General features: G+C 51.5%; 1 protein-coding gene across 2 annotated transcripts; it reads left to right on the top strand.

The window, feature by feature from the left end:
• The first annotated feature begins 804 nt into the window (after positions 1-804).
• Positions 805-20,469, top strand: SCARB1 (scavenger receptor class B member 1). 2 transcript variants are annotated; one of them, XM_050318223.1, is made up of 12 exons: positions 805-1,007; positions 5,055-5,212; positions 6,894-7,035; positions 7,499-7,702; positions 7,899-7,994; positions 8,616-8,728; positions 10,614-10,780; positions 11,372-11,490; positions 12,496-12,569; positions 13,050-13,101; positions 13,541-13,687; positions 16,014-19,327. In XM_050318223.1, exons 1-12 carry the CDS (start codon positions 888-890, stop codon positions 16,137-16,139), a joined length of 1,518 nt encoding a protein of 505 aa, XP_050174180.1. In that variant the 5' UTR covers positions 805-887; the 3' UTR covers positions 16,140-19,327. The 2 variants fall into 2 exon arrangements, with proteins under 2 accessions (XP_050174180.1, XP_050174179.1); XM_050318222.1 differs by lacking the exon at positions 16,014-19,327 and adding an exon at positions 19,346-20,469 and having other exon boundaries at positions 808-1,007.
• Positions 20,470-23,458: the final 2,989 nt, after the last annotated feature.

The following is a 23,458-nucleotide window of genomic DNA, read 5'->3' as shown; positions in this document are numbered from 1 at the left end:
GTCTGAAGGCGTTGCCGCTGGGGAGAAGGGGCACAGCCTGTTGCTGCCCTACCTGCAGATACCAACCAGGATCAGAGGCATCGGTTAATTGATCTGGCAATTAATCAGAGGCAACTAACTACCAGGGTGAAAGGTCCAGAAGGTAAAAACAAAAAAGACACAATTAAGGTAAAGATATAAATGCAGGCAATGAGGCAAAGGCCATGGCAAAGTCGGGTGCTGTGCTGTGCTGGCCTCTGCCTGGTGGGAGCTGTGGGATGTATGAAGGACAGTGTGTGGCAGGTGGGTGCACTCCAGTTTCCAGTCCCTTCAGCCCAGGAACAGCTGGGACAATGGGCTTGTTTTAAAACAGGCTGTCACAAACTGGACTCTTAGTTTTTTAGTCTCTGCTGGCTTCTAGACACTTCTAGGGATGAGTTTCAACGAGCCTTTTATTCAGAAACACTTTATATGTAAAAGATAGAGGAAAAACCCCAATTCCTTGGGAAAATAGAGTGGGTTAAGAGGTGATGGATGTTTTCAGGGAGAGCTTGGGGTTGGGAAGGAGATGATCTTCAAGGCCCCTTCCAACCCAAACCATTGTACGATCCTATGATTGAACGCTATTTTATCCATGTGTATACTGTACATCCCCTTTATTTTACCCATTTTCCTGTTTTTCCGCGTGTTCCACCATCCCACTATCCCCGGGTTCTGTCCCAGTCCCGCCGCTGGAGCGAGGGGGCGTGGCCTGGCGCGGCTGACACCGCCCCTTCCCCGCTATGCCACGCCCCCTCCCGGATGGCCCCGCCCCGTCCGCCGGGCCGGGCCGGGCCGGGCCGCGGGGCCATAAAGGGGCCGTGGCGAGCGGGACCCGCTCCTGGCTCCGCTCCCGCCTCCCCCGCACCATGGCTGTGGCCCGGCGCAGGCTGTCGCTGGGGCTGGGGCTGGCCGGGGTGTCCTGCGCCCTCGCGGGGGGCTGCCTGCTGCTCGTGGGGCCCCTCATCATCAGGCAGCAGGTCATCAAGGTTAGCAGGGCCGGGGGCGCGGGGAGGCGGGGTGGGATGCGGGGGGGTGCGGAGCGGGCTGTGTGTGTCGGGGCCGCTGCGTGGGCAGGGCATCGGCGTGGGGCTGGCCCGCATCCGGTGAGCGGTGCGGGATGCATGGTCGGTGGCGGTGCCGAGCGGGGTGTGCTGGAACCGGTGCGCGGTGCGGGGGCTCGGTGGCGGTGCGGGGTGATGCGGTGGCGGTGCGGAGCAGGGTGTGTTGGAGCCGGTGCGGGATGCAGGTGTGATGCTTTCGCAAGTGCAAACGGGATAAATGATGTGCAGTAGCACTCAGAAAGAGCCTCGAGCAGCTCCGGTGGCGGTGCGGGAGGCAGGGACGGTGGCGGTGCGGAGCGGGGAGTGTTGGAGCCGGTGCGGTCCCGAGAGCGTGAGGCAGCCGAGCACTGGAGGTGAGAGTGTCGCTGCTGCAGATCCGAGCAGCCTCAGGATCTTACTCTAAGCAAATCCGTGCTTGGGATATTCCACCCCTGGGGTATTTCACCCGTGGAGGCAGCAAACGTGCCCGGAATGAGCACGTTCCCACCCCTGATTAACGAGGGCTCTTTGCATCCCTGGAATTGGCTGGGCACCCAGTGCTGGGCTGAGCATCGCCCTGGGCACCAGCCCTTCCTCCCATCCCTCCTGTCTCTACCTGCAGCACCAGTTGTTCCTTTCATAAGTAGATGAGCAGACTATCAGACTCAGTGTACTCTGGTGCGATGGTTTCACAAGTGGAAACAGGATAAATGATGTGCAGTGGCACTCGGAAGGAGCCTCGGGCAGCATCTTAGCAGCCTCTGAGTCCTCTCCCATAGACTAAAACCTTAAAGAGTTGCTTTTCAGAAGACCTGTCTTATCCCCTGAGAGAGGTCCTGGGGCTGAAGAGGGTTTGTCCCCCACAGTGTGGGTCTGTGGATGGAGTTGTTGGTCCGTTCGGTAACTGCTGCACTTCTTGTGAATCAACACTCCTGTCCCTGCTGCCAGGATCCCAGTTATCCTGCTGCAATGTGGAGCTCATTTAGCCAAACCATTTTCTTCCTGTCCAGAGCAGATGTGATCCTTGCCTGGGCCTTTCTCCAAGCTTCCACCCACCCAGGTCAGCTCCTGAAAATGGGCTTCTGACGAAAGAGGTGAACAAACACTTCGTAGCCAATGGCTGTCATTGCATGTGACACAAAGTCTCTGCCGAAAATGACCTACTTAAACATATCCCCTGGAAGTGCTGCTCTCCGGGCAGAGACAGACAGTCCTGTGGATTAAACAGCAGAAAAATCTTGGTACAGTTTTGTGGACATCAGGAGCTGGTTCCTGCAAATAAAAGGCTGGATGGCCCCTGCAGAACAGAAATTACCTTCTTTTTTTTTTTTTTTTTTTTCCCCTCCAGACCTTTCTACCCTCTTTTTAGCTAATCCTGATTCTTTCAACCTAACTAGCTAAATCCTAGTAACTTACAATGAGAACAGAAGATGAGGAAAAGACCAACCCTTGTTTCTCCTCCCTTCAAGCACTGGTCTCCACATCTTCAACATGACCCAAAATGGCCCTGAGCTCTTACTTTTTCCATTACACATTAAGCCTTATAACTGAGTGATGAGTGGTGAGAAATATCCAGGGGCTTACTGAAACTCTTGGGTTGGTCTTCAGAGTAGTCTGGGTGAGGGGAGCTTAAACGGCTGGACTTGGGCAGGTGAAGGCTGGTTTGCCCATCCTGGCTCCCTGAGCTCTGTTGGGTTGGTGATTCCTGATGGAAAAGCACTTGGTTACAAAGAGGTGGTAGTTTCAAGGATATCTTTGAGTAAAACCTGTAGGAGAAGAAACAGTAGAAACAGGGAACTTGGAGCCTATCTCCTGCCCCAGGTGCAGAAACTGGATCTGCACTGGGCTGCCTGCAGTGTTGGCTGTGCAAACCCTGCGGATATTTCTTCTGTGGAAGCAGCTGGAATGCCACAGTCTTGCCTATAAGGTATGAGCTTGAACACAGTGAGGCTGCAGCAGCTCATCCCTCTGCCACCTGTTGCTGCTGTGCCTGGGAGCTCTGGTGCTGTGCTGGTTGAAGGCTGGGAGTGGGCTGACAGCCCTGTCCTCGCTGTTCTAGCAGGGTGAGGACGAGGGTGGTGAGAGGAGGTGGAGGGTGAGGTCTGACCTACGCCCAGTGTGATTGCTCCTCTCAGTCTTCAGGGGAAACCTCGACTCTCGGTTTTATTGATCAGGGTGGCTGGAGCCTCCCTCCTGGAGAAGCAGGATTTGGGCACTGGGGTGGAGCTGCTGCTCTTCTGGTCCCATCTGGAGCCAATCGGCAGTAACCAGTTCTTTCAATTCCTCAGGAACAAAGATCATGGAGGGGTCAGACATCTCAGTGACACTTTACAACCCACCTAAGTTGACAAATACTCTATTTTTTGTTTCAGGCATATGACCATGTTTGTTTTGACCTACAAGTAGCTTAATTCCAAGGCTACCCTGTCAGTGGATATTACTTAGCAGCACCTATGGAGCACCTTGGGGTGCTGTGCCCACATGGGAGGGGGCTGGGAAAGGCAGCCTTGAGCTGCGATGCTCAAGGGCTACTGGATGCTGACTGGGTGCATATTACATAAATAAATGCATATGCAACAGGTGATTCAGGGAGTGAAAGACAGAACAAACAAGTAAAGGAAACCAGATGTTCCTGATCATGCTTGGCTGGACACTTAGGAATCGGAATTGTAAAGTAGGGTAAATAAAGATTTGTCCTATCACTGCTTCTTTGCCATGAAATCCTTCAGGCTAGCAGCGTGGAGGCCCTCATCCAGCAGCATGGGGCATGGAAGTGGAGGTGGGAAGGGTTTGCTGGGTTAAGGTGGATTACACTGTGCCATGGAGGTGTCTGCTTGGGGGTAGGGCTTAGATGAGGGGCTCGCAGAGCCCTGCTGCTTTGTGGGTAGCCCAGCCTTGCCATGAAATGACTAAAGAAAGATGGGGTGTTGTGGGGAGGCCTCTGGCAGCCTTCTGTTTCAATCCTCTGTGTCAGCAGATATGTGCCCAGTCAGATCAACTTGCTCCAGAGCAGGAGAGCTGTTGTGGGGCTGCTGAGCTGTGTCGTGATAAGGCCCACATGCCTTCAGCAGTTGGTGGATCAACCCCGCTTCCATAAGATGATTGACTTACCTAACCAGGGCAAGGATTTGTGCCTGCAGAAGAAGAGATTATGGTGGAACACACCCAAAGTACATGTTCAAGAAGGAACAGGCTGTTGCCCCTAATGCAGCCCCCCGGAGGCAAGGAGGGAGTGGAGGCAGGTGTAGGAAGTTGCCAGCTCCTGAACTGAGGAGGGCTTAAGTTGTCTGAGCTGCTGCAGGCATTTCTCAGCAGACAGGACAATGGTATGGAAACACAACTGTGTGTTGTCTTTGACCTGCTTCATGATCAACTCTGAGTCAATGCAGGATGGCAGCTGAGAGGAATCAGGTGTCCCATGCTGTTGGGACACAGCTGGGTTGCCATGCCAATTCTCCATCTGCTGGGAATCTAATGGGCTCTCCCTGCTGGTACCCAAGCAGTTGTGAGGATAGTTGTGTCACTTCTCCCAGCCCTTGCCTGCTTGTGGCTGTCTGGAGCTGCCAAACCCACAAGAGAAGGCCTTTGGGACAGGATTGTTTTGCCAAGCAAATGAAACATGCAGAGCTGTGAATAATTCAGTGCTGGTTTGTCTAGTGCAGAGCGAGTCTCCAGCACATCAAAAGAACTCTAAAGTCCTGTGGGTAGGATCTGTAAAATGGAGCCTGAATAAATAAGCCAACAGGCATCCTGTGGCATAAACTTGATGTTTCTGCATATGTAAAAGTTCTTGGTTTAGATCAAGCTCAGTTTCAGTCTGTGTAACACACCTGGATCCTCTGGAGAGCCTCTGTTGGAACTGAGGCTTTCAACTGGGCCTTACATGGAACTGAGAGTGGATATGCTCATCTGTAGCCACAGACCCCACAAGTTGTCTCTCCTTACTCCTTTTTTCACTTCTTTATTTCTCTTTTTTTTTTTCTCCCCTTACAGAATGTCAGGATCGACCCCAGCAGCATCTCTTTCAACATGTGGAAAGTCATTCCCGTTCCTTTCTACTTGTCTGTGCACTTCTTCGAAGTGCTGAACCCCAGGCAGGTCCTCCAGGGAGCGAAGCCGGTGCTGGCCCAGCGTGGACCCTACGTGTACAGGTCAGGGACCACTTGTGGTCCAGCTCAGCTTCAGCCCAGTCCCTGTGCTGCCTGCCAGGCTGCTGGCTGATTCCTGTGGCAGGAGGGCACGGCACTGCATACTTGGTGTGAGTCCAGTGGCACAGGGTTTTAAAGTGACTCAAATGTGCTCCAATTGCTCTGATCTTGCTGAAGCTGCCAGTAGGACCTCTGGGCACTGGGGTGGTAAAACTGATCTCTTCTTCACTATATTGTGGAGCTCAGCCAGACCTGGGCTGATAAGGTCCAAACGTAGGCGTGAGGGATGTTGGTGTGATGATGGGTGACCCTCATCTTCAGAGTGTACTTGTTTTCATCTTCACTGTGCATTTAAGAGTCCAGCTCTGGAGCTGGAGTCCCCTCGCTATCAAACTGCATGGGTCCTTATCTAACATGAGACCCAGAATCTGCTTAACATGAGCGTTCTGGTCATGAGAACCAGTGTGGACCACTAAAACTTGGTCAGACCCACCTACTGCAGGACTGGATCTGTTTGCCACGGCTGAGGATGGTGGCTGAAGCCCCCAGATGCTTCTCTGCACCTGAAACGTGAAATGATGGTTGGTGCTGAGTTGAGAGTGTGAATTTACCCGTCTGTAGTCACATTTAACACGTTAGTGCCTACTCTAATGTGGCAAGGTTAAGTCAGCAGACTAAGCAAGCTCATGTGGAGAGATTACTGGTTAATCCAAAGCTGTTTGAGCAGTGTTGGGGGGAAACCTGGCAGTACGTGTGTGCCCTTGTTTCCTCTGGGCTTGCCAGGTCACACCATGTGGGTTCTGTATGTTGTGATCCCATCAGTCACTTGGCTTGGGGAAAAGGTTTCACTTATTGTAAGTAAGAATAAACAAAGGGGCGAAGCTTATTAGTGTCCTTGTATTCCCGCTGAGCAAGATTAGTGCCCTTCCCTAATGTGGGCTGTAAAATAGAGGCTCCCCAGTAAAGGACTTTGCTTTTGCTGGTGGGTTGAGCTTCAGTTCCTTGAGGAACTGTAACAGGCTCATGGTGTTGGGGACAACCTCACGCTATGGCGAAGCATGGCAGCCTTCATGAGACTGGACTGCACCGTGGCGTGGGGTGAAGTCCAAGAGCACTGGGGCAGCGTGCAGGAGTTGGATGGCCTGAATCCCTGAGGAGCAGGAGGACCACGATGCTGTGCTGCCCTGAACCTGGGAGCCGTCAGGGAGCTTGGGAGCAAATCAGTGTGGGCTTACTGGTGGGTCCTGTGGCACCTTGGCTGGTAGTCTCCTGTTTGCAGGTTGTTTTTAGTGGGTAGCTTGGTGTGGCTCTGCGTATCTAGGCACCTCTTTGAGGGGGCTGGGCTTTTCCATGGCTGTCAGCAAAGTGACAGGGGAGATTTACGCTTTTGTCTCAAACTTCTCGTGGGCTGGGTGTTGAGTTGGGAAAGAACATTTTGTGCCTGCGTGAATCCAGCCTATCAGGGTTGCCTTGCCCCTGGGCTTCCATCCCTCCTGCTAGACCCTAACCCTGATTGGGGTGTGAGGCTGATACCTCTTCCCTGGCACTCTGCCTCCCCAGCTGCCCTGTGGCTTCTCCCTGAGGTTTGATCTCCTCCACAAGCCCAGGCTGGTGCAGCCCATCCTTGCTTCGCGGGGGCTCTGCCTGGGGGAAGGTTCCCATGACTTCTTCCATCTCTTTGCAGGGAGTACAGGTATAAAACCAACATCACGTTCCATGACAATGATACCGTTTCCTTCCTGGAGTACCGTAACCTTTTCTTCCAGCCAGACATGTCCAACGGCACTGAAGAGGACTATGTCGTTGTGCCAAACATTTTGATGTTGGTAAGTGCTTGCTCCCTGGATGGGTTCCAACTCCTGAGTTTGTGGGAAGGGTGGTGAAACCTAATGCTAAATCAAAGCTTACTTTCTTGTAGGGCTTAAGGCTAATCAGGCAATGAGGTGTTAAGCTTATAAAATGCAATTTTATTCTTTCTGGGTGTTAGTTGTTGTGTTGGGCTGTTGCTCTTCCAGAACCAGTGTGTGCATGTTCCAAAACCAGAGGGGCTGGCAAAGCAGCTGGGCTTGAGTGTGCAACCTCCCCTGAGCATCCTGTGGGGAAATGAAGCCTGTGAACCCTCAACTGCTTTCTTCCCAAACTGGGAATAAACGAAGAACCTCAGTCTGTCCAGAGCATTTCTCTGGGGCTATAGGTGGGAGCAGCAGAAGGATCTTGCTGAGCACCGAAGATTATGCTTGTCTGGTAAAGACAGGGCTCTCATTGCAGAGGTTTGTTTTCTTTTTCCAGGGAGCAGCTGTAATGATGGAAAAACTGCCGAGGGTTTTGAAGCTTATACTGAGTGGAGCCCTGGCTGGCATGAAGCAGGAGGCGTTCATGAACCGGACAGTGGGGGAGATCATGTGGGGGTACGAAGACCCTCTCATAGACACAATAAACATGCTTGTTCCTGGTCTGATTCCTTTCGAGGGGAAGTTTGGCTTATTTATGCAGGTGAGTAAAGTGTTGGTTGGGAATGCTAAAATCACCGCAGTGGTGGTCTTGAGGATAGCTCAGGAACTTAACTAAGTAGAAGTTAATTAGTTGACAATTTGTGAAGCACCCCTATAGCTGGTGAAGCACACAGAGTCAGTAACATGTTGCGGTCTTGCTGTGTGTAGTGGATTAAAGGGTCTTCTTCTTTCTGCAGTTTAACAACTCCAATTCAGGATTGTTCACAGTGAACACGGGCATGAAGAACATCAGTCAAGTTCACATGGTGGATTCATGGAATGGCCTAAAGGAGGTAAGTACCAGGCAGCAAACCTTTAATTCAGAGGCAGTGCCTGAGCTAAACCAAGATAAACTGAAAATTCTGGGTGCTCTTGTCTCTGGGTCATAGGTTTGAAGACAAGTTTCTACAGGACTTAAACTCCTGCAGTTGCCTAGAACAGAAGTTGCCAGGAGGCAGCCATGTGGCAAGGGGCTTGTCAGGAAGTATTAAATTCAGTTTCTCATGTGTGTCATTTGGGCTCCCTTGAAATGCTGTTGGAGCTGGTTGCCTCTAATGGTTGAAGTCTGGGGCTCCTGTGGCCTGTGTTAAAGGTGTTACTTTAAATACCCTTGTTAAAGGGATGCTTTATTCTTCCCTTGTGGAATATCAGTCCTAACTAAAATCAGCTGAATCTACACATCAACCACTGCGGGTGGTGGATCTTTTCTCCGTTAATTGGGCAGATGTTTGACTCACTGAATCACTGAGGTTGGAAAAGACCTTTAAGATGGGAAGGATCTTTGACGTTCTTTGGTGTTGCACTCTGAAGCTGGTGTGGAAGTGGCACAGGGTGGTGGATGTCCCATGCAGGGGTGGAAGCCAACTCCAGCAAGCTCATCCTTCTGAGCTCTTCTCTCTCCACCTGTCCCACAGGTGAACTACTGGCGGAGCACTGGGTGCAACATGATCAACGGGACGTCGGGGGAGATGTGGCCACCGTTCATGTCCCCGACCTCGCTGGAGTTCTACAGCCCTGATGCCTGCAGGTGAGGCCACAGCTGCCAGCCTGTCCCTGTGCAGGTGTCAGGACACGCTGCACTCATCCTGTGCACACAGAGTACCTGTGCAGTGACGCAGAGGCCTCGGGACTCGTCTCTGTAGTTAAAGTTCAGCTGCGGTTTGGAGGTTGCGGTATCTGAGCTTAGCAAACAGCGCAGTTGTCTGACTATCAGCATCTTGTGGTGTCTATAAATACCTTCCAGATCACCAGAGGAGTTCAACTTGCCCACGTTGAATCAGTAGAAAATAACCAGCCTAGATAAGATTTGGGCAGCGAGAGGGAGAAGTAGGGGTTGTCAGGAGGAAATGTAGCTGTAACTGTTTGCGGAACTTTTTTAGCTGACTAAACCCTTGTAGAAATTATGTCAGAGGGGAGCTTGTGCCACTGTTTCCAGTCTTTCTAAGTTTGGTGTTTGTTTTTTTTTCTCCTGCCTGGGTGATGCACTGCTGTGCTTGTCTGTCCTATATGAGACACCCTGACCTTAGCTGATCACACAGGGACTAAAGTACCCTGCAGAGCCACACTGTGTGCATATACCTGAGGGACGAAGGGAGGGCAAACAGGCACAAAAACCCTGTGCTCAGCTTGGGGAAGCTAATGTGAACTCAGGCTCTGTAGATAGAGCTGCAAAACAAGCAAGTGCTCATGTTGAAGAGGGAACAATGACCTCTTCAGTGAACAAACAAAGGCAGCCCAGCCAAGCAATAGCAAAGGAATTCCTCCGCACAAGGCAAGGGACATCAGCAAACACCAAAATGACCCGGAGCCAGGAACATAGAGGGAAGTTTACCGGTAACCAAAGTTTAAACACACATACCTGTTTCTGTAAAACTATAGAAATCTCTAGAACAGAGCATGCTTCCAGTGAAGTGCAGGACACCAAACTTGGTTTCCTGCTAGCACAGAAGGCTCCTGCCAGGCAGAACTGTGGGGAAAATGGCTCAGCCTCTTCACCAGGCAGTGCTGTGTCTTCTCCCCAAACTTCTGCCTCAGCCTCTGTGCTCACCCAGAGATGCAAATGTTGGTTTATACACTGAAAGTGTATCACGTTAAGTGCAGCTGATGCTGAGGTGCAACCACCTGGTTATCCCTGCAAGGTAGGCAAGGTTTTACCCTGGTGATGTGCCACAGCAGCCTCTGCCTCCCTGCTGGAAGGTGAGCAGAGCCAAGAGGCACGAGTGTAACTGCTCAACATGCCCTGAATCCTTGGTCCTGGTGTCAGAAGGTACCTGTAGGAATGAGCATCCCCTTGGCAGGCCCAGGCTGTCATGGGTCCCTTCTGTGACCCCTTACCCATTCTGTGGTCCCTGCAAGCCTCACTCAAGTGTGAAGGGAGCAAACTTTTATCCTGGAAACTTGCATCGATCCTGGCCAGCTGTTAGCAATATTTCAGTGTAACATCAATAGCCCATTGTAGCAAGAAAAAAATCTTACTGTGTCATGTGGTAAAATTTTCCACTCCCCTGACAATTGCTGGAGTTGGGCTTCAGAAGAGATTTATGCAGTGTCCATCCCCTGTAACACAGCACCTCGGAGCCAAGGCTTGCACAAAGTGGGTATTATCTCTTGGAGAGCTGCCCTGGGGATTACTACATGCCTTTTAAACAAATCTCACCTGGATCCAGCAAACAGATTTATAAGCCTGTGGTTTCTCTCCCTAGCTAGTCCTGACCAGCCCTTTATCTGTGCTTGAAACATGGAAAGCAAAAACCTTAAATACTCATTCCCCATCCCAAGCACTGCTCTGAGGGTTTATCTTGATCTCAAAGTCTAAGTTACATTGCAACTGCATCTTATCCAGCCAAGATAAGAACCCAGTTCTGGGCTGGGGACGTGTTGGCTAATTCTGATCCTTCTCCACTGAAACCCAGATCCATGACACTGGTGTACGAGCAGTCCGGGAAGTTCAAGGGTGTTCCCACCTATCGCTTCGTGGCGCCGAAAACCCTCTTTGCCAATGGCACAGACTATCCTCCCAACGAGGGCTTCTGCCCCTGCATGCAGTCTGGCATCCAGAACGTCAGCACCTGTAGGCTCAGTAAGTCCTTTTCTCCCGTCTGTCGTACCAATATTAAATTTGAGACACAATGCAAGGTGGGCTGTCTGGAACGCCAGCTCTGGTGTCTGCTGGAGTGCTGAAAGGTGCTGTTGGGCTCTGCATGCACTCCACAGGCACCTCAGCAAGGAGGGAAAGAAGGAAAACCCTTGTGCCCAGAGTTCCTTGGGTCCCTGGCCCTACGACAGCTTGGCATTTGTGGGAATGCCCAAGGATACGGTGGGAGCTGGGGAGGGAGCAGGCAGGGGAGTGAGGCAGAGCCAGATTAAATGTTGACTTTGGGCACTAAGTGTGGGTCACGCAGGATGGAGAATCCAAACCTGGTGTCCTGACCTGTGTCTGGGAGCAGCGAGTTACCACAGCACTGAGCTGTGTGCGGCAGGAGAGGGTGGCTGGTTTTAATCCTCCCAGAGCAACAGGATAACCTGTGGGGAGGGAAGGGAAGGAGCCTTCTGGTCGGTAGGAGGAAAGGATAAAAGCCTGTTCAGAACAGGTAATGCAGAGGCTTAAAAACCTCAAAAGGGTGTTCCAGGTGGGTGTGGAGGATCTTAAGGTGCCTTTGATCTCACCTAGATGCACCAATGTTCATTTCCCACCCTCACTTCTACAACGCCGACCCGTCCCTGGTGAGCGCCGTCGTGGGCCTGCACCCCAACAAGGACCAGCACGCGCTTTTCCTGGATGTGCACCCTGTAAGTGAACCCGCTGGGGTCCTCCCATCTCCCCAAGGGTCAGCCCAGGCTGGGGAGGGAGCCTGCCATCAGCTGAGTGGTGGCCCCAACTCTGCTCCCATGGCATTGATTTGAGCAGGTTCCATAGTGCAAAGACTGTCGAGGACGTGCGCAGATAAAAATGTCAAAGCCATAAACTAATTGAGTAATCAGCCTGGATTCTGGGGAATTGCAGAACTAATTATAAGTGTAATTGTTTCGATAAGTGCAGTCAAGTTCTTTCCACTGACTCAGGTCCATGACACCAGGAGGTGTATCTGGCAGCAGCCCAGCTATGCCCCAAATCTGCAAACACGTATTACCATGAGAACTGGCTGCCAAAGGCTGTGGCTCAACCTGGCACCACCAATTTTTGGTCTGGCTTCTTCCAATCTCTCAACCTGCCCATTGAAGTGGCTGCTTTTGCCCTGGTCTGCTCCTGTGTTACACTCCCCACACATCTGCAGCGTCAGGGTGAAGTCACCACTCCAGAGGGGATGAGTTGGGCTGTCCTGAGGTGGTGGTGGCCCGGCTGCTGTAGGGGAGGGGACTCCGGGATTTTCCACCCACGGCCTCTGTTGTGTGTGTTTGCTCAAGCTGAAAACCGATTTCCCTCCTGAGGCAAGGTAAACTTTGTGTCTTATCTGGATGCTGGGTTCTAACTGCTTTTCTTATCGCAGTTATGAAAATCTAATTAAGTTTATTACAGTATCAAACATCTACTGATAATGGTAAAGTTAAATATATTCTTATCTAGCTGCAGGCTGCTGAGTAAAACAGGGACAGTCCAACAAAAATTCTTTGCTTGTAAAAATATGTTGCAAAACTGCAGAGTCATGAGAAACCAATGCCTTAATGGGTGCCAACAAGACCCAGCTTTGAAGTGTGATGTTTTCACAGTCTCAGGGTGTTGCTGGACAGGGTCTCTTGGTTCCTAGAAAGCCATTTAGAGGTTATTGATGAACTGGTTGGTGTCTTCCTGTGCAGGTGACGGGCATCCCCATGAATTGCTCCATCAAGCTCCAGCTGAACTTGTACATAAAGCAGGTGTCTGATATACTGTAAGTAGTCACCTTCCAGAAGTGTCCATCTCCCTTCCCTGAGCAGGGAGCGCTGCTGAGCCACTGCAGAATTTAGTCTCTCCAAAGATGAAGCAGCTTTACCAAGACCAGTTGTCCTGACTGCCAGAGCCAGCTGGCTCCTGCTGAAATGTCAGCCATTCCAGTGACCACAAGTTGCCATCCTTTAGCAGTGCAGGTGTGGCTGCCTGTTTGCTCAGCTCTGACCGTATTTCTGCTCCTGACCAGGCAGCTCATGAATGGACTGCTTCTCCTGGTGAAGCAGGAGCTGTTCACCTGTGCTGTGCTGCCTCTCAGGTGTTACCTCCAACATGGAGAGGCCACCTCCTTACAATGGTTTCCTGGCCCCTGTCAGTCTGTCAGATCCACCCCCCTAGGAAGAATTACGGCGCTAACTGTGGCTTGATCAACCATAAACCTAAGCGTGTGTTTCTGTTTTTAATTCTCTCCCCCCGCCCCCAGTCAAACAGGGAAGATTAAGCCGGTGGTCCTGCCGCTGCTGTGGTTTGCAGAGGTGAGCTACCTTCCTCGACCTGATTCTGGAGAGCCTTTCCTGGGGAAACTCCACTTTGGATAAAGCTTAAAGCCAGCCAGACTAATTAAGCACCAACAGAAGGCTTTTCAATACTTGGCTATGTCATTAATCCCTCTGAGCTGAACAAAACCTGCACTATACTTGGTAAATCTCTGGCTCTGCCCTAGATGTGGGGTTAAATAGGGCCTTGGACAGAGCTGCCAGCATCCCTGTATTAATGTGGGCCAGGGAGTGCAGCCCCCAGCTGTGTGCATGTCCAGCTGACTCCAGCTATTTAGTGAAAGCTTCTAGCCTGACTGAATCTTGCATAAATTCCCTAATTTATGCCAGGAGGGGGTGGGAGAGGAATTGTTCAGCTGGTCTGTGTCAGCCCTGGACGGGAGGGAGATGCCACTGACAACTCTGCTTTCTTGAGCAGAGCGGATCCATCGAAGGCTCAGTCCTAAACCAGTTTTACACCAACCTGGTGCTGCTCCCGTTGCTGCTGGAATACCTGCAGTATATCTTCCTTGGACTGAGTGTCCCACTCATTTTCTCAGCAGTTGTGCTCATGGTAATGAATAAGGTAAGAATCTGCAGATGTCTGGTAGGAAATGCTGTTAGTCAAATCAGACTTAATCAGATGATGTAGATTGGGCTGACAATCTAATGTTCCTGAGGAAACATTGGCTGATGCCACAACAATCTCCTAATGGTGCCAGCAGATAGCAGCAGGACTTCCTCAGCCATCCAGAAATTGGGCTGCAAATAGATAACGTAAAGCATTTCTGGTTTTGTTGATGCACAGTAGTGATGAAAGTGGCTTCCTGAAGGAGGAGGTATTTCTCAGCTCAGCCAGCTAATGAAGAAACAAGCCTAGTTTATCACCCCAGCCTCTGTAGAAGGCAGCAGCAGGTCTGTGCCACTGCACAAATCTGCATCTCTGCAGGGTCCCAACAGCTTTCCATTTAGAGCAGAGGCTTCTCCAGAGGATGGAGCTACTTGAGCACAGCTTGTTCACAGATGAAATGCCGTTGCTGTGTTCATGCAGAGGGGATGCAGCCACTGTGGCTGCTTGTCAGCTCAGCTCAGATTCTGTCTTCCACTGCAATGCACTTGGTTTCTGTACAAAGTCCTCCAAATAGCTCTGGAAGTGAAACCCTCAGAGCCTTTGTGGATCTGGGCTTACAGAGAAGTGCAGACCTTTGAAGCCTGCCAGGATCTGGCAGCTGGGCAGCAGTTGGCCTGTGATGGGGGCAGGCAGTGGGGGTGAGGCTGAGGAGCTGTCAGGACAGAATATAAAAGAGCTAAAACACTCAGTGGAGATCTGTGGCTCCGGCTCCATGGCAGTGATCTGATAACACTAAGCTCTCTACAAGCTTTAGCTCTTGAAGTAGAGATCCAGCTCCCTACCCTAACCTGTATCAAAGCAAGCTGGTTTAGTTTTGCGCTACAGTCAGACGGCTTAGGCTGGCTCTAAAGCTACAGAGGTGAAGAGGCTACTTGTGGGGATAAAAGGCAATGCTTGGGATAAGAGCGGACTAAGAGGAGGCATGTGTGAGGGGCTTCCTTTGCTCAGCCTCCTGTTACTGCCCTGACTGAAACTCTAAGGCAAACCCACCTTAAATAGCCCTAGAGTTCTCGGAGTATCACGTAATTGGATTTTAACCAAGCCTACAATTGCTTAAGTGACTTAAACACATGATCCCAAATCCCCTTGTTCCTCCACGTACTTCCCTGCAGGGTGGGAGCGTTACTAGGGCCCAGCATGGAGCCCAGTGCTCGTCACCAAGCCCTTATTGTGCTCCCAGGATGGTCCTGGGATGAACGGCTCCACTTCAGCACATGCGAGTGGTCGCCGGCAGGCAGAAACTCTGCTGCATTTCAGCGGGTCTGAAAAAGGGCTGGGCAGCTGTTTCTAACATCTTATGTAGCCCTGAGCTGGCATTTCCTCACCCTGCTTTGTGCAAGTCTTAATTCCTGGTATCAAAGAGATTTAACTATGCCAGAAAGGATCAGGCAGAGAAGCTGGACTTTAAACTCGTTCAAGCCAACTGAATGTCTGCTCGTGCAGTGTCACAAATCCAGGAGTTAGCCAGCTGTGTTCCCTCTGCTCAGCCAAAAGTGTCCTGAAGTGTTAGAACTGAACACCAGCTGCAGAAAGTGCCTGACTACCTGTAAAGTGATTTAGAAAGCTCCAATGACCTTTTAAATCCCTGAGAAAGCTGTACAACAACACATGAACGTCTCCACCTAATTGAGTAGATAAGAGCTTGTAAACTGGAAGACAGCGATTTGCAGCCAAGGTGTGTTCCTCATTTGATTGAAGTGTTGCTGATCTGGCGCTGATTGCTTAATCGTGCACAGTTCTGCCTCTGAAGTCACAGGCAATGCCAGAGGGGACACTGAGCAGGGACATTGTCCACACCTTCACGTGTCTGCCAGCGTGAAGGTCTCCCTGAACCCAGCTCCTCCCTGGAGTGTCCTGAGTGCCTCTGGCTTCTGGAGGGAGCAGTGTGCTCTGAACCCAGTGCAGATGAGGTACTGTGAAACACTTAAATCTTAGTCTAGTTCATAGCAGAGCCAGTTTGAAATGCATCTGTTGGACGCACAGCTCTAAAAGTGCATAAATCCGTACAGGTGTAAAACGCACCCGGATGTTCTGTCTCTCCTTTGCCATCGTGGCCTAAAGCCTGTGTGGTGACACATTTAAAAGGCAAACAGACCATTTTAAAACTGGCTTGACACTGACCAAAATCTTAAATAGTTTGACTTGGCTTAATCTAAATTTTGAAATCTTCGTTAATAACTAGATTCTAGTTCAACAGTGATTTTCAAATCTCCTCCGAAAATTGGAACCCTCATGAAATTTGTGTCCAAGTGCACCATAAACTAGACTGATTGTCTTCTAGGAAAAATGCTCTTTATTTTGGAGTAGCAATAAAAAGAACTCAGACAGTAATAAGGCCAACCAGGCCACCTCTGCCAAAAAGCTGCCTCCGGTTAAGGGGACGGTGTTGCGGGAAGCCAGACTGTAGGTGGGTACCCAGTCAAGGTAACACGCTTTTCTCTCGTCCTGATTTGATTAAACTTTGCTTAAAGCCAATCAAATTAAACGTTTACTGTCCACATCTACCACACATGCCCTCCTGGCAAGCTTTGATGGAACAATGTTGTCTCATGCCTTTATTCAGGGCAATTTAGATGTGTTAATACTCACACTTAACCACATTGCAAGCACATGCTTTTATTGTTTCTCCTGGTGTACCTGATCTGAGGCCCTAACACTGGCAGGGATCAGGGAGAAAAGTAAGATTGGTGTTCCCACCAATCTTTTTTTACCTGTTTCCCTCCACTTCCAAGTGTCTGAGATCCAGAGGTAAGTTTTTGAATGCGGTAAAAACTCATGGGGCTAACAGAGATAGTCAACTGGTGGGTGTCACCCTTCCCCTGCATGCAGGGAGCCTCAACAGTGAGGCTTTCAAGAGGGAATTTGTCATGTGTAAATATCTGGGTTTGTATTACAGGATCACAAAATCACTGAATCGTTGAGGTTGGAAGGGACCTCTGGAGGTCATCTAGTTCAGCATCTCGACCAAGCAGGGTCACCTAAAGCTGGTTTCTCAGGACCGTGTCCAGATGTCTCTTAATATCTTCAGGGATGGAGATTCCCATTGTTACAGTTTCACAGAAAAAAAAAAAAAGGAAAAAAGTATTTCTTACTGTTCACATGGAATACTCTGTGTTTACATGCTACTTGGCTCTTGTCCTGTTCCTGGACATGACCAAGAAGAGCCTGGCTCTGTATTTGCACACTCACTTCAGATCCTTGTATACAGTGGTAAAATCCCCCTGAGCCTTCTATTCTTGAGGCTGAACAGTCCCAGTTCTCTTGACCTTTGCTCACATAAGAGACAGTCCAGTCTTATAATCACTTTAGTGGTCTTTTGCTGAACTCCTTCCAGTAGCTCCCTCTTTCTTAGCCTGGGAATCCCAGAACTGAACACAGTAGTCCGTGTATGTCCTCACCAGTGATGACTAGAGGGGAAGGATCACCTCCATGACCTGCTGGCACCACTCCCACTGCAGCCCAGGATACAGTTGGCTGCCTCTGCTACACAGGCACACTGTTCGTTCATGTTCATGCTTGGTGTCCCCTGAGACTCTCAGGTCCTTTTCTGCCAAATCCCTTCAGAGCTGTACCCTTTTCTTGTACTGGTGCGTGGGGTTGTCCTTGCCCAAGTGTTAAACCTCATGAGGGTCCTTCCAGTCCATTTCTGAGCCTACTGAGATCCCTTTGGGTGTATCAGCCACTCTCCCAGTTTTTGTAGATCATTAATAAAGATGTTACACAGGACTGGACCCAGTATTGACCCCTGGTGTACACTGATGGTTACTGGCCTCCAGCTAGACCTCATGACCCTCTGGGCCTGTCTGTCAGCCAATTTTCAGTCTACCTCGCTGCTCATCCAGCCCATACTTCGTCAGCTTCCCTGTAAGGCTTTTATGTGAGACAGTGTCAAAAGCCTGAAGGTCAGGTAGATGATACCACTGCTCTCTCCTCATCTACCGAGCCAGTCATTTCATCCCAGACATTTATCAAGTTGGTCAAGCACAATTTCCCCTTGGTGACTTTCTTTGTCCTTCATATACCTGGATATGGTTCCCAGGATTAGCTGCTCCATCACCTTCACAAGGATTGAAGGGAGGCTGACTGGCCTGTAGCTCCTGAGGTTTTCCTTCTTGATTTTCTTCAAGATAGAAGAGACATTTGCTTTCCTTCAGTCTTAGGGCCCCTCTCCCCATTGCCAGGATAATGGGGAATGGCCTTGTTGTGATATTAGCCTGCTAATCCCATCAGGCTCCATGGATTTGTGTATGTCTAGGTTACTGAAGTATTCTCTGACCTCATCCTCTTCCATCAAGGGTGCGTCTTCCTTGCTCCAGACTTTCCTTTGGTTTCTGGGGTCCCCTGCCTCATTCAGGAAAAGGCCTGCATGTTCCCTGCTCTTTCTTTTGTCACCTGGGCACTTATAAAAACCTTTCTTGTTTCTGACATCCTCGGCCATATTCAATTCCACTTGGGATTTGGATTTCCTATCTTCATCCCTGCATGCTGGGAGAGTGTCCCTATATTCCTACCAGGTTACCTATCCCTGCTTCCACCTTCTGTATGCTTCTGTTCTGCATTTGTGTTTGGCCAGGAGCTCTTGGTTCATCCATGTAGGCCTGCTGGTATTTTTTCCTGGCTTTGGATGCTTGTTGGATTCTTGGACTTGGGAGGAGATGATCCTTGAATATTAAGCATCTTTTTTTACCCTGCCTGTATCCCCCACCCCGAGGTCTGTAGTCACTTTTAGAATCACAGAATCATAGACTCGTTAAGGTTGAAAAGACCTCCAAGATCATCAAGTCCCATCTTCAGTCAAATACCACCATACCCAAATGGTTTCCAGGTGGTACTGGTGGTATCAGTGGTGCCCACCCTGCAGCAGCAGTGGGCAATAGTCAAAGGGTTAGATAAGCCTCACAGTCCCTCCACAACACACCAATCCCCAGTGAGCAGCAAATGTCTCTAGATGATGAGTCGGGTGGGCAGGTTGGTGTCTCTGTCCCCACCAGCAGGGAGTGACCCAGTTCTGTCAATTCCTGCTTCCCACTGGGGTTCTTGTACGATTTATGGTCAGGGGCCCACGAGATCTGCTTGAAGGTGTTTCTGACTCCTCTTCAGCTATCAGGGTGGTGACCCTGCTTTGTAGGTGTAAGCCTTTAGGTGAGGAGGAGCCTTCCTCTTGGTGTCAGGAAGCTCCAGCTTCCACCCTTCGCCCTCAGCAGAGGCTGCACCTACCACGATACTGGGAACGAGCGCTGTCTGTGTGTACTGCAGGTGGTGTCTGGGGGTCTTCAAGCCATTCTGTCCCTGAGAAGATCTCTCCATCCTCCTCCCACAGCACACTGACTTTGTCCCGTAGCTGCTCCACACAGCTCTTCAGGCTGGGCGCTTGGTGGGGGTTGTTAGAGATGTTGGTGGGCAGGAATGGAAATGACTTCATTTTGTTGGGGGGGGGAGGTACAAACCCCTTCAGTTTAAGAAGCCTTCAGGAAAGGGGCGTTGGCCCCCGGGGAAGATTCCAGAGGTTTGGGGTGGGCGTGGCCCACGTGGGGGTGCGGTGGCACGCGCTGCCAGGTGTGACTGCGGTGCCACCACCGCGTGCGCGCCGTGACCTCTGTGCCTCCCCTGCAGGGACCCGCCGCCGAGAAGAGCCCACGCCCCCCCGCCACGCAGAGCAAACCACCCCCCTCCTCCGAGACCACGCCGCTCCTACACGACGCTGACACGCTGAGCCAGGATGACGCCGAATCCTGAGCCACCACCCTCCCGGCACGCTTCCCACGGGGATGCGCCCATGCCGGAGGCAAGGCCTGCTTCGAGTCTCCAGAGGTCTCTGGAAGCTGAAGTCGTCCTGGACAGCTCAGTGGAGAACCCTGCACAACCACAGCAAAGCCACAGGACAGTATTGCTGCACAGCACTCCCACGCCAGGAACGGGAGACCTCATCCAGACTCTCAACACAGTGTCCAAGAACCCTTGACCCCGAGGGTGAGCCTTTGCCACAGCCCCTCTCTCCAGTGGGCTGGGCCAGCAGGAGCGAAGGTGGTTGCTGACTGATCTGAGAAGTTATTTGCAATTTAAAACTGCCAATTGCTAGAGATAAAAGGCACTTTAATGGGAGCCTTTAAAACAAATGAGGTTTGCGTAGGTAGCAGGGATGGGATTTAGTGATCTTTTTAAAAGCCACCGTTTATCTCACTGAATGGGGCAGTTGTGCTGGAGCCACTTATGGTTTTATTGCCACTTGATGTAACTGGACTGCACTGCAAATCAATTCTGGGTGCTGTCACCTCAGTGATGTCTCTTCCCAGGGTCCTTGGAGCCTGCCCAGGGTTACTCCAGCCTTTGCATGTTTTGGAAAGTACAGTGGTGACTTTTAAAGCCCCAGTTCTGTGCCATGACCTTGCGCTCCAGTCATTCCAGCTCACAGCCCTGGTACTTTGCCTCTCCTTGCTGTAAGTGACTGTGTGAGATGAGCCTTGGCAACAACTCTGTGGTACATCTGAGCTGTCAGTCAGCTCCTGGCAGTTGTCCCTGCTGCCTGCTCAGCCATGCAGGGTCAGCTTCTCTGGCTGCGGCTGTCAGTGCTGGGAAGCTGTTGGTCACTCTGGCCTGATCATGGGAAGGGGGAAGCTTAACCCTGTCTTTGAATGTTAATGAAGATATTTGTGCTTCTGAGAGCAAGGAATATGTGCAATCATGAAAGTAACAATGGCCTTAGTACAGTTTGATTAAACTATTGCAGATTTCTGAAATGGTGTCTTGGGGGACCTGGGCCTGCATGTTACCTGGGGGTGGGTGGGCTGGGATCACACTTCAGTGGAAGAGAATCCCAAAGCACAGAGATATTTTTATCTAACTAGCAATCAGTAGTTGTCTATCACACTTGCTTTCTTCACTTCTAACCAGGAGCCACGGTAGCCCTTGGGAAAACTAAAGGGGCCAGTGTTGAAATGTCTGGCGAGGACAAAACAGAGCTGGGTCTTCCTTGGACCAGACGAATTGTTGCACTGTGTATAGGGCATGAATACTGCTGGGGTCTGGAAAGTGTTGTCCAGGACAACCCTGTGACCTTCTAGTAGGGTAAGCAATAATTCTCCCTAAGACCTCCATCCATCCATCTTTTTGGGCAGGAAGAGCACAGGAGCTAAAACCAACATCACCATTCCTGTGCCAGTGCATTCCTTACTGTCCATGTTCCCAGTCCTGCAGTGGGCTGCCTTACTATGGAAACAGCTGTGATACAGCCTAGGTCATGACAGGGAAGGGTGGCAGCTCCCCAGAACTTGGTCTTGTGGGCTGAACTCACCTCGATGCTTGAAGTGTGTGTCAGAGGTATGACAGGACAGCCAAGTCCCTTCTTGTGGCCACTGCTGCCGGGTTATCTCTGTAGCATGAGTCCTCACTGAGGGTGATGCTTAAACTACAGCTGTAAACTCTCTCTGGCCTTAAATCCAAACGTACCCAGCTGCAAACAGCAGCTCACAGCTACAGCCTTGGCCAGCGGTGATGGAGACAGGAGTGGGGCAGAGGCTCTCTGGGACACCAGACCCATCAGCTCACGCCTCTGAGACCCAAAGCTGAGGGCAGAGCAGCGATAACCACCCCTCGGGCTCCCTTGAGGCTTTAATGACATACCGGTGCTAATTGCTGTTGGACGAGCGAACACGAATAAAAAAGACGGGAATACCGCTCCTACCACAAGCTTCGGTGGTCTGTTTGGCTGGTGGGTCCCCGTGGTTTTGAGCCATGCGAGCCCTTCGCAGGGGCTCGTACTTTCTCCCCCGGCCCGGGGGGCGTGCCCGGGGGGCTCGGCGGGGCCGGGCGCTGCAGCGCTGCGGCGCGGCCGCCCGAGGGCGCTGTGGGGCCGCGGTGGCTCCGCGGGCGCGGGGTGGTCCCGGGTGGGGGTGGCGGGGCCGAACCTGGGTGGGGGACACGGGCAGGGATGCCCGGCGCTGGTCCCCCTGCCCCGAGTGCCCCGCGGGGTCGTTGCTGCGATGTGTCTCTCCATCGGCTCGCAGCGCTCCCCGCTGTTTCCCCCCTCCCTGCGCTTCGTTCACCTTGCTGGCTGCTCGTGCGGTGTCCGATTCGTTTTGAAATGCTTCTCGCAACGCCGAGTCCCTTCCTGGCCCTGAGTCACTCTCCCTTGCCAATTCCCTTTGTACGCCGTGTTTCGGGGCTGTCACAGGCCAAACACCCCTGGTGCAACAACCCCCCTCCCCTGTGCTAAGACAGGTTGAAGTCATTTACCTTCTCCCGAGAATTTTAATTGGCTCAGTAATCATCACAACAATCTTGTTTTACTGTGCAGAGTCTTGGGAGCCTCAATTCACCCACCCTGGAACAGCCATGGGAGTTGAATGGGTCACCTCCATCCACGAGGTGCTTCATCATCAAGGGGGAACTGTCAGGACTTGGTGTCTTCTTTCCCCCTGCTGTGTGACGGAGCCTTCACCAGCTCCTCTGTAAGACAGACCAGGAATAACACAACCCTCCTCATTTACACTGGGCGTAGAGTGCTTTTATAAACATAGAACAGGAGCTTTTCCCATTTCTTATTTCTATCCCACCTTCCCTGAAGCATCCTCAGCTTAGCTACCCTCTGGGGCTGCAGGGCTGCAGGAGAGGGTTCAGACCCTCCTACAGCAGAAGCAGCCTCTGTGTTATCCTCTTCACCTGTGTCCCATTGCTCCCAGGTGCCCATCATTAGTTAGGCTGGGTTAAAATCCCAGCAGGCAGAAGAAGCTCTGGTTTGAGACTCAGCAAGTCTTTGCTCTGCTGTGTAGCTGCTCTGCTCCTTCCTGATCACATCCAGGTCTGCTCCTGAGCTGTGGCTCTGGTCTCCCTGTGTACAGGACTCTGACAGCGGTGACCAAACCCTTCGGTGACGCTGGGAGGTATGTGAGGTTGCTGCTGTGGTGGTCATGGGCAGGTGGGTCTCCTGGGGCAGAGGTGCAGCTTTCATTGCTTGAAAAAAAACCCAACAAAACCCACAAGAAGCAGACAAGCAGAGCAGTGTGTAGCTGATGCTGTTGCAGTTATAGAGGTGGTTTTGTGGTGTTTGATGGGAAATGCGTTTCTCTGTGGCAGCTATAGGGTACTGAGCTTTATGTGCATGCAGATGTCTGCAGTGTGGGACTGCAGGACCCAATATCCAGGCAAGATGTGCCTGGAGGAGACAAAGTGCCTTGCAGCACCTGGTTTCTCTTGCACTTGGCTACAATGAACCTCTCTGTCTGGGAGGAAATATCTGGAGGGAGGACAAGCAGCTCATGTGGTTTTGGAGGAGAGCCTGGACGGCCTGTCTGTGCCTGGGCACTGCAGGGTTTGCCTGTGTGGGTTGGGTTTAATCCTCTCTTGTGCAGGGATTTCTGCTGTTGCGGTGCAGGACTCAGGTCCTGGATTGGGTGCACGTAGCTTAAATCACCAACCCTCCTGTGTGTGAGCTGGGAGTTCAGCCTGTACCCCACTCTCTGTGCTGTGTGTGGGGACCTGCACTGGTTTAGTCCCTCTCTCAGTCTGACACTGAGCTGACGGTGTTTTTGTGCTCGGCACCGCAGTGCTGGCACAAGCAGTGCCCAGCGGGCCTGGCCCTGAGCTGCCCTGTGTGCTTGGCCAGCCCTGTTCTGCACAGCCATCTGCCACCCTGGCTGCTGCCCAGCCTGCCAGAGGGGTGCCCCACGCCGCAGGGATCGCTGCCCACATCCCTTCCCTTGCAGCACAGCCCGAGGGGCAGCACTGGGC

This window comes from Myiozetetes cayanensis, unplaced genomic scaffold, assembly GCF_022539395.1.
Source record: "Myiozetetes cayanensis isolate MyiCay16 unplaced genomic scaffold, myiCay2020 scf21, whole genome shotgun sequence".
In the NCBI taxonomy this organism is placed as follows: domain Eukaryota; kingdom Metazoa; phylum Chordata; class Aves; order Passeriformes; family Tyrannidae; genus Myiozetetes; species Myiozetetes cayanensis.
Note: the sequence above shows the minus strand (reverse complement) of the source record. Positions and strands in the feature narration are given on the sequence as shown.